This window comes from Ceratotherium simum, chromosome 4 (genome assembly GCF_057802395.1).
Source record: "Ceratotherium simum simum isolate JZ-2026a chromosome 4, ASM5780239v1, whole genome shotgun sequence".
In the NCBI taxonomy this organism is placed as follows: domain Eukaryota; kingdom Metazoa; phylum Chordata; class Mammalia; order Perissodactyla; family Rhinocerotidae; genus Ceratotherium; species Ceratotherium simum.
The window spans coordinates 9719136-9729257 of NC_141903.1; the positions used below are offsets into that span (position 1 = coordinate 9719136).

Sequence of the window (10122 nt, forward strand, 5' to 3'; positions counted from 1 at the left end):
TCTACTCACACACAGTTCTGGAAGCCAGAAGTCCAGAATCAGCGAGGTGTCGGCAGGGCTGAAATGAGTGCCAGCCTGTGGGGGATAATCCATTGATTCTTGCCTCCTCTGGCTTCTAGTGGCTGCCCGCACACTGTGGCTTGTGGCTGCATCACTCCGAACTCTGTCTCCCTGGTCAACTTCTCTTCTGTGTCTAATCTCCCTCTGCCTCCCTCTTATAAGGACCCTTGTGATTACATTTAGGGTCAACATGGATAATCCAGGATAATCTCCCTGTCTCAAGATCCTTAACTTAAAGTCTTTGCCTAACATTCACAGATTCCAGGGCTGAGAACATGGACATCTTGGGGGCCATTATTGAGCCTGTCACACCCTGTGTGACCTTGGGCAAGTCACTTTATCTCTCTGAGCCACAGATTCTTGATCTGCAGAATGGGGATGGTAATACTCGCCTCTCAGAGCTGGTGGGAGGCTTACACAGGGTCAAAGACGCCCTCTGCAGTTGCAAAGCTCCAGATAAAAATAGGTGTGATGTTAGTATTTGAGCGCCCTCCCCTCTCACCTGCCCTTCCTTCTGTGGATTACCTGTCACCTGTGCTGATCTCACGTCTGTTTGCCTCTGTGGCTCTAGAAATGACTGCTGTCCCCAGTGGACATGGGGAAGAAGCTGGTGATGGCCCAGAAGCGGGGAGAGACCCGAGCCCTCTGCCTGGGCGTGGCCATGGTGGTGTGCGCTGTCATCACCTACTACATCCTGGGCACCACCGTGCTGCCCCTGTACCAGAAAAGGTACCAAGCCCTCCGGCCTGCGCATCTCCCAGCCACCCCCCAAAGGGTCTGGTCTGTGAGCAACCCCAGCTCTCTTCCTACCCCTCCCCTTGACCCCCACACCAGGCAGGAGAGTCTAGACAGTTTTCATTCTTGGCGTCAAGGGTTCAAGTACAGGGAGGGTTGGCTGGACTGGGCCCTGCTGGTCTGGGATTCTGGGACTTGGGGGTAACAGACGTACGAGGCCCTTATCACAAGAAACAGCAAAGGATCAGAGCCAACGCTCCAGTGTGAGCTTGATCCCGGGAGGAATCTGAGTCATGCAATTTTGTAGTTCCTCTGTACAGTTTGACTCCACCTCTGAAACTTCCCAGTCAGGTGAGCTTCTAGCCTCCTGTTGAATATCTCAAGTGATGGAGAGCTCACTACCTCTCTGTACACACCACTTTATTTTTGGGCTTTTCCGATAAGTAGGAAGTATCTGCATTGAGCCAAAATCTGCTCCCCTGGAGCTCTGCTCTGGAATCTCAGAGAATGTTCCATGCCCTTGCTGCCTGACATGTCAACCACTTGAGCTTTTAAAGGAAAAGTGTGAAGGTCCTGGTCTGTGATCTATTGGGAACAAACACACTCAGTTCTCTCAGTTGGTTCTTAGGATAAGTCTCAGCCCCCTTGCCTCTGGGCACATTCCAGCTACTGACAGCCCTTCTGTCTGGCAAGTGTCTCCCACCTGATAAACGGGGGATGGGTCACAACTGATCACTTATGTGTTGATAAGCCTGTTCGCCTCTCCTGGGCCTGCTACCGCCTTACTTTTTACAACACTGGAGCGATTCCAGGCTGGAATCTTACCCAAGTGAGTCACCGCTCAGAGCAGCCGTGTGCCTCCAACAAATTATCTCTAGGTTGGTGCCATCCCCACCATCTTCCCCACTCTGGCACAAATTAAGCCCCTCCCACGCCTATTCTTTTTAGGGGAAAGTGCACAGATTCTGAAGCCGCTTAGACCTGGCTTCAGGTCCTGTGTGGCCTTGGAAAAGTCGCTTTACCTTTCTGAGCTTCTCTTCCCCCCTCTGCAAGATAAAGATGATGTGGGTAAGGGGTCTATGCCCGGCCGCTCATCAGAATCACTACGGGGGCTTTTTAAAACGTACCAGGGCCTGGGCCCCAACCTTCTTGGAAATTCTGATTCCAAGTCTGGAGTGTGGCTTGGATATGGGAAGCTTTTTAAAAGCTCCCCAGGGTTTTGGGTGAGCAGCCCAGGTGAGAACATTTATATAGATGATGGCTAAGCCCTTTCTAAAGCGGTTCAAACCAGGTGCTCTGTGCCACCCAGGTTCTGAGACGTGTGTGTATGTGCATGATCTCCCCAGTGTGTGGACGCAGGAATCCACGTGCTCCCTGATTGACACCAACATCAGGGACCAGGAGGAGCTGGAGGGCAAGAAGGTGCCCCAGTACCCATGCCTGTGGGTCAACGTGTCAGCCGTGGGCCGGTGGGCTGTGCTGTACCACACAGAGGACACCCGGGACCAGAACCAGCAGGTACTGACTGGGGGGATGGGTACACGCCTCCTTACCCCTGGAAGGTGTGTGGGCCTATCCCTAACTGGGTCCCTATCTCCGCTCTGGAGGGCAGAGGCTAAGAAAGATGAACCAGCTGACCAGGGTCCATCGCTGGCATGAGGTCTGGCCAGACTTAGCTCTTCATGGTTGGAGTCAGACAGACCTGGGTTTGAATTCCTGCTCTGCCACTAACTGCTGTGTGGCCTGGGGCAGGCCACACAGCCTGTCTATAAGCCTCAGTTTCCCACTGTGTTGAAGTGCTGTGGTGAAATCAGAGACTGTATACAATGCACCAGTCTTGATGTCGGGTGGACGATGAGCACTCAAAAAGAAGCACTTGTTGGTGTCATTACTTCTTTCTATAAACTGAGTCAAATGAGAGGCCAGACCCAGAGCTGACCCCACAGAGGGGAACACTGTGACCCCCAGGAACCCAGGCACCAGGCTGCAGCAACCTCTGGAGGCCACCACTGAGGGATTTTCTTGTCACTGCCTCCCAGCGCCCACTCCCCGAGCCCACCATCGTTGCCCCTCCTGTGGGAAATACAAGTCGGCCCAGAGTCATTCACTCATTCACTCACTCATTCATTTGACAGTCATTGAGCACTTTGTGTCTCAGGGGCTTAGGACCCAAGAGGAGAGAGCTCATACGTGAAATAATACCGGTGGGGAGGATGGTGCCGTAGAGAGGAGCAGGGAAAGTTGTTGGGTTAAAGTAGGGAGCAACGTTTTCCAGCCAACAGTGAGGTGAGGGTGTCAGAAAGGCATTTGGATTAGGCTTTAAAATCAGGTGCTGGGTACACAGAGACCCGGAGCGGGCATCTGTATCGAGGGTAGGGGGTGTGGAACAGGCACGGCGGAGGGAAGGCCGGGTAGAGACAGGGATTTGGAGACCTGCTGCAGAAGCTGACACACGATGGAGCGCAGCAGGGAAAGGCTGCAGAGGTGGACTGAGGTCTGTTCCCAGAAGACCTCCATGCTACCAATCTGTGCAATTAAAATGCTTTTTTGTGGCTATTTTTTAGTTTTTTGAGAGAAGCAAAACTTTAATGAAGAATGCTACAAGTTATGAATAATAATTAGTTTCCATATTTTAAAAAAGATTACAGAAAACACTTCACTGAATTTTTTTGCTAAAAAGACAGTCTTTAAGGATGTCTGGGAGAGACAGCAACATAGTGAGAAAGGAGAAGGGATGTTGAATTCCAGCGCAAGACACTAATGCAGCACACCTAGGGACACAGGGGAAGCAACTATTCTACAAATTCTACAAAGAACAGAGTTAGGCATTTATATTCAATCAGGATTTTTCTTTTAAGCTTTAAAAGTTCAGCATAAGGAAGGGAATTGCGGGAAGGGCTAAGCTTATCTACAATCACCATTTTACCCAAAAACACGCTAGTTCAACCACAGGAGATGTGGAGGTTAATCCTGCTTATACAGCAAGTACGAAGAGCAAACGCCAGGAGAGTCAGGTCTCTGATTCCACAAGGACTGCTTTCGTCAACCTGGGCTCATGACGGACAAGTTCCTCTGCATTTGCACCAGAAGGCCAGAGATTTCCCTGGAGCAAGTTCACTCCAAGTAATGCTCACGGTACTGGTTTTAACAGGGAGTGGAGTTGTAAGTGCCCCCTAACCGACTCCACCATTTCCTAGAATGTTCTACTGATTACTGGGGATTTAAATTCCAGCAAACCCTAAAGAAGGGAAATACTAAAGATACTCTGACGCTGTGCAAGCTGTGTGCCTGTCATCTCTGCCAAGAACTACTGAACTATGGAATTAACACACGATAGGAAAGCTGGGGCTCCTCACTCTGGCTGTGCACTAGAACCCACGGGGGACTTAAAACCAGGGGCCGACACCAGACCACCTGAGGCCGAATCAGCTGGGCTCTCCAGGTGATTCTACGATTGAGAATTATTGCAGTGAGCAGCTGGGAGTCTTTAAAGGGTGTGGGGTCCTGGGAGCATGATCGACCGGTGCAGAGGAGTGTGGGGTTCAGTCACTGGACAGAGAGGCGGGGTCCCAGCAAACCCCCAGAGGGAAATTGGGCCTGCAGCAGAGATGGGTGCTGGCAGTCAGAATTGGGCGACTGAGGAGATGGGAAGGGGCAGGTGCCTGTGGGGAAAGTGGGATCATTGACAGTGTGGGGGGTCATGGAGGCGTGGGTCTGGACAGCTCAAGGTGGTCAGACCTGTTCTGTCACCACTAGCATGACTCAGCCCCACCAGATGGAGATAGAGCCTCCAAACCCCTCTTCAGTGACCACTGGTGTGATGGGGATCGGAGCGGGCTGGCTTATAGGCTGTCTCCCTGATCCTGAGGTTGCCAGCTCAGAGGACAGGAGGCCAGACCTTCCCCTGAAATGAGCTGTCCGCAGCACGTGAGACATGCCTCTATCTGGCCCTGGAGGGACAGTGCTGGCTGGTAACTACCAGCTGTTCTATCTTCTCTCCCATAGCACCACGGCATCACCAGAGCAGTGCTGAGGACAGTGTACCGCTCTGGTGGGACGGTGGAAGTGCCCTTCATGTTTCTGCCAAGCAGCTGGGTGGGTAGGCCAGCTGCCCCTCTGCCTTCATTCAGCTCTGGGGTACAGCGAGCCAGTGCTCCTGCTGGCCGGGTGTCCTCTGGATTCACGTGTGAAAGTCTAGGCAAGGTTATCTCCCCACCCGTACTCTGAGGCAGGGGGCCACGGTCCCCCACAGTCTCAGATTCTCCCATGAGCCTTAGCCTGAGGGAGTTCTAGGCCCCTTCCCATGGTCTGTCCTGAAGACAGTGATGCCACAGGGCTTGCGGGAGATGTTGGGTCATTTCAGATCTTTCAGATGACTGCAGGTAGCTGGATCCAGGGCAGAGGAGAGAGGAGGCAAGCAGGCTCCAGGCCTCTGGGCTTGGCCCTGCGGAGTGAACTCCTGTCCAGTGTCTCACCAAATAGGTCAGCTGAAAGGATCCTGAGTAACCTCAGCTGGCAAAATATGCAGTGGGGCCCAGGGTGGGGACAAGCCCCCACCTCAGAGCTTGTCCATGGGCCCCTCTTTAAGAAGGGAAAGAAAGAACTGTTGTTGCAATTTCATAGCTAAGTCACAATATTGTTATTATTAATGGTAATAGCATCTCCCATTTTTTGAGCACCTAGTATGCGCTGGGCTCTGTGCTAAGTGCTTCACATGCATCATCTCTTCTAATCCCCATGACGATTCAACTAGGCAGTCACTCTCCCAAATCCGTTCTACAAGGCTCAGCCAGGTTGTGGCACTTGCCGAGGTCACACAACTTGGAACTGGTGGTTGAACCCAGGCCTGTCTGACTCCATAGCCACATCTTTGCTCAATGGGTTAGTTCACCCAAGGTCACAGTCAGAGGCAGTGGAGAAACTTGGGCTATGCCCACTCAGCTCAGGATTCTGAATCCACCTGCTCCTGGGATCCTGCAGTGCCCAACAGCTCTGAATGCCAGATTTCTCAGGATCCAGCTTCTCCCCAGCCTCAGCTGCTTCCTGGCTGGGGACCTACTTCTGCATGCAGCTCCCCCACTTCTCAGGCTGTCAGAACTGTGATGCAACCATCCTTTGGTCTGCTGGACTGAGAGCTGGACTGACAACTTTGGGGGCGGGGCCTCATTCAAATCCAGGGAGTAGCTGAGGCCTGGGGAGAAGCTGACTCAACACATTTACACATTTTAATCTTGGGCATGATGCCCTAGACCAGTGGTCTCAAACTTGCATACATGAAGGAATCACCTGATTGCCGGGCCCCACCCTCAGCGATTCAGAGTGAGTAGAACCTGTGCTTATGGGCAGCCCTCCAGGTAGTCTCTGCAGGTGCTGTGGGGGACCACACTTGCAGGACATCTCTCAGGGGCCCACATAAACAACATTCAGACCTCCCAGCACAGAACAGAGATAGAACCAGGGTCTCCACTTTGTGCCTTCTCTGCAGATCTTTCCAGCTGGACCTCATCTGACCAGGCCAGAAGGTTCCTAATAACAATGATCAGTGTCAGAATTAAAGGTGTACTGGGTTCTGCCTGCACAAAGCTCTGTTAAATGCATTTTCTCTTTCCGTTGAATCCCAGTGTCAAATACCGGCTTGCCAACATCTTTTGTGTGGTTCACACAGGGTAAGATCTCAGAGGGTTTTCAATCAGAATTTTTGCCAATATTTTTAAATCATCAGAGTTCACTTTAAAATCTGGTTTTCGGGCTTCTCTTGAAATGTTGAAGGTCTGGCTACAGTAGGTCTTCTGGATCCCACGGTGTCCACTGTCCAGATGAGCGATCACTGCCAGTCTGGATGCGTCTGGCTCTCTCCATTTTCCCAGGCCCCACCACTCCCTTGCAGTTCTCCCCGGCACCAAGACAAGGGTCGGCTGGCACCTCTCATCTTATTCCCTTGCCTGCTTCACTCTGGATGTTACCTACAGGAGCCCTGTAGGTAACTGAGCGTTGATCTCGGCCCTGAATCCTAATACAGAGCCTGTGTCACTCGTTGGTCTCCTTGGACAGTTGAGTTTGAAGTCCTTCTTTAATAATATCCTTTGAAAAACATATTGCTATTAACCCATTGAAGTGATGAAGATATCAAAGCTCAGAAACGGTAAGCAATTTGCCCAAGGTTCTACGGCCAATGAAACCAGAGTCGGGACTCCAGCTGGGGCCGCTGCCTCCAGGTGTGCAGCAGGCACCCTGAGGAGCTCCAGGACCACCATCCTACAAACGACACTGTGAAGGTGCCCTCTAGAACCGTGCAGCGCACAGCCAGCTCAGCTTTAGACAGAGTCCTGACTCGCACTCAGGGGCCTGACTCCAAAGCAGGCAGTTTTCTTTACTCCATACCAGGCCCTAAGAAACAGGGATTTCCAACCCCATGGGTGTTCTTGCCTCTCCCCCACAGTGCTCCTACATCCCAGGCAGCCTGGACAACTACCAGACGGCCCGCGCTGATGTGGAGAAGGTCAAAGCCAAATTCCATGAGCACCAGGTTTTTCACTGCTTCTCGACGACTCGGGAGAATGAGACCAGTGTCCTGTACCGGCGTCTCTATGGGCCCCAGACCCTCCTCTCCTTTCTCTTCTGGCCTACCTTCCTGCTGACTGGGGGCCTTCTCATTATCGCCATGGTCAAGATCAACCAGTCCCTCTCCATCCTGGCAGCCCAGAAGTAGACCCATCTACGCTGTTTACCTTTCCCAGGGCACCTATTAGAATAACCACTTAGAGTTAAGACCACGAAAAGTTACTGACCTCTGGCCCAACCACCTTATAAGTAACATAAGTGGTAGGTGCTCGCTACCCTGCTCTCTAACTCCTGCTCCCTCATGACCTGGGATGGAGGACTGCCCTTCCCCTGGCTCTTGCCCCGCCCTCCTCCCCCCCACCCCTTCTGGGATCTGTAAGTAATAAATCTCATGACTCTGCTTCCTTTGTGTGGGTGTATTGAAACTACACCTTCAATCAAAATGACCCCGCGGGTTTCACTTCCCCACAGTGGGAGCTCGAATGCAGAGGGAGCTACCAGTCGCCCCCGTGTGGGTGGCTTGTGCCTTCTCACTCGGCAGGTCATAATCTGTATATTCTTATTTCGGCTTGGCTTCTCAACACACTAGTGTATCCAGAGGCAGCTCTCTGCTCTTCCCACACCACATTCAAAGCTCTCCTCAGGTTCCATCAGATCCCCACCGGGGCCAGGAGGGGAGCTGTAGTTTTCCCAGTCCCCCTAGCTCTGGGTTCTCCCTTCCACAGATGGGTTAGTTTATGGGTTTCCACCTATCCACAGATGCTCTCCTGGATCTTCGTCATGTCAACTCAAACACAGAGCTCAACTTCTTCCTAGATTTCCCCCACTCTCCCTCCCCACTCATATAAAGCACATGTCATCAGCTGGCTTCCTTAAAGGCTTCAGGAGACGGGGAAGGGATGTGTGCAGAGGCAAAGCAAACAGCTCCCAACTGAACGGTGGACAGAGATGGTGATTCATTCCACGGCTTGCACCTTTGCCCTCAGTTGCAGAGTCAAGGGTGACTTAGAGAAACTTGAATCTCCCATGGTCTCCATCATCCCATACCAAGCTTCCCAGTTCCTGATATACATAAAACAAGAACAGGGGCTTGCTAGGCACATGTCTTCCCTCCCCACTCCCATGAGACTGTTGCATGAGCCCTCCTTTGTCAATTCTGGAGCCCTGCTATCTGATTCCCCTTTGATTTCTCATTTTCAAATACAAACTCACGTTCTCTGTGAGTCAGTAGTTCTTTAAAGATCATCTAGGGCTTCCCCACTTTCTAATCTGGTGCTTGAACCCTCCCTACAACATTCCTCGTTAGTAACAATATGCATCAACGTCTCTTGATGACTAACTCACTGTACTGGGAGGTAGCCACTTCCATTTTGGGATATGTTTAGCGAATCACTCCCCATACAAGAATCTGTCATCCATAACAGTAATGAGAGCTAACATTTGTTGAGCACCTGTGTGCTGGGATCTGGGCTAAGCTTTTACTTATACAGCTCATTTAACCCTAATAACATCCTTTAAGTTATTATTACTATCTCCATTTCATGGAAAAGGCACAGGTCAGAAGTTAGTAAACAGCAGAGCTGGTATCCAAACCTGGAGCATAACTTCAGACTCTACTCTCTAACCAGCGTGCATCCTCCCCTGAGTCTCTGCCCCAGGTCAAAAATGAAAAACGCCGTGCAGGGCAAGGTGGTCTTGAGAGCCTTTTGGATACCTCTACAAATCTTCCCACAGAGCCAGGCTCTCAAGCGGCTGCTCCCTGGAGCCACATCTTTGAAGAGTCAATAGATGTGGGGTGAGGCCCAAGCCTACGTATCGTAAAAAGCCCTGCACAGGTTCTGCTATGGGCACTGCCAAGACCGACAGGGGATGTGGTCAGCTACTATCTGCTTGACTGCACCATCGCCCAGCCCATGCCCATCAAATGCCCAGCGGGAATGCAGGCGTGGTATGGCCACAGCTGTCCCTGAACTGGTCACTCTATAAAAAAGCAGAATGGAAGAGAGGCTGGTCTGATGTGACTCTTTCTCAGGGATCTCACGCTTCCCAGTGACCTCTGCTTTTTTTCCCAAGTGTTCCCAAACCATTGGTTTAGTAGTCCACTTTAGAATTTGTTCAGGAGTTGACAGCATGCTCATTTATATATAGCTTTACAGTCTTCTTTCACTATCATTAATAAAAACTGGGCCAGGTGGCACCTTCTTGGTATTTAACTAATTTTTCTGTGACTTTGTTGGCCATGCAAGTAGTATTTCTAGAAACATCTTATATACATGTGTCTTTAAACATTATTTTATATGCCCTCTGTTGGTTCTCTCCAGCCCCCGGAATTAAAATTCCCTGAGCTGCAAGCCAGAACCTCATTGGTTTGGAGGAGCCAGAGCCTCCTGAGCTCCTGACCTCATGTGAGCCTCGTAGCCACTCTGGACCATCACACCTAGTCCTCAGATCTCATTCCCTGTGGGGAGATGGGAGCAACCCAAACAGACGTGGGTGTTTGCTCCAGGCAGACTCAGCCATCTGTTATTTTCACTCTTTCTCAGAATATGTTTTAAAGGCTTTTTTCCTCATTCTTATGATTTTTGGGATAAGTTTCAGCTCAGTATGAAATTCTCCTTGTGGCCCTAAACTATGTTTTCATATTTGTCTTTGGAGAGGGAACCTGTAAGGAGAAAAGCTCGGAAAAGCGAGAATCTGAATCTGGCTTGTCTATGACCTCAGGCGGTTTATTTAATCTCCCTGGGTCTCAATTTCCTCAATGGGAAA

The 10122-nt window shown here is 51.0% G+C and overlaps 1 protein-coding gene across 1 annotated transcript; it reads left to right on the plus strand.

Annotated features, from left to right (window-relative positions):
- The first annotated feature begins 655 nt into the window (after positions 1-655).
- Positions 656-7504, plus strand: KCNMB1 (potassium calcium-activated channel subfamily M regulatory beta subunit 1). Its single transcript, XM_004428538.3, has 3 exons — positions 656-789; positions 2142-2313; positions 7235-7504. The coding sequence occupies exons 1-3, from the start codon at positions 656-658 to the stop codon at positions 7502-7504; spliced, it is 576 nt and encodes a 191-aa protein (XP_004428595.1).
- Positions 7505-10122: the final 2618 nt, after the last annotated feature.

Excerpts from the sequence above, each read along its gene's own strand:
- KCNMB1 (XM_004428538.3), top strand. The coding sequence starts at position 656 with ATGGGGAAGAAGCTGGTGATGGCCCAGAAGCGGGGAGAGACCCGAGCC. Across the intron at positions 790-2,141 it reads CTGCCCCTGTACCAGAAAAG|TGTGTGGACGCAGGAATCCA; the intron begins GTACCAAGCCCT and ends TGATCTCCCCAG. Across the intron at positions 2,314-7,234 it reads CCCGGGACCAGAACCAGCAG|TGCTCCTACATCCCAGGCAG; the intron begins GTACTGACTGGG and ends TCTCCCCCACAG.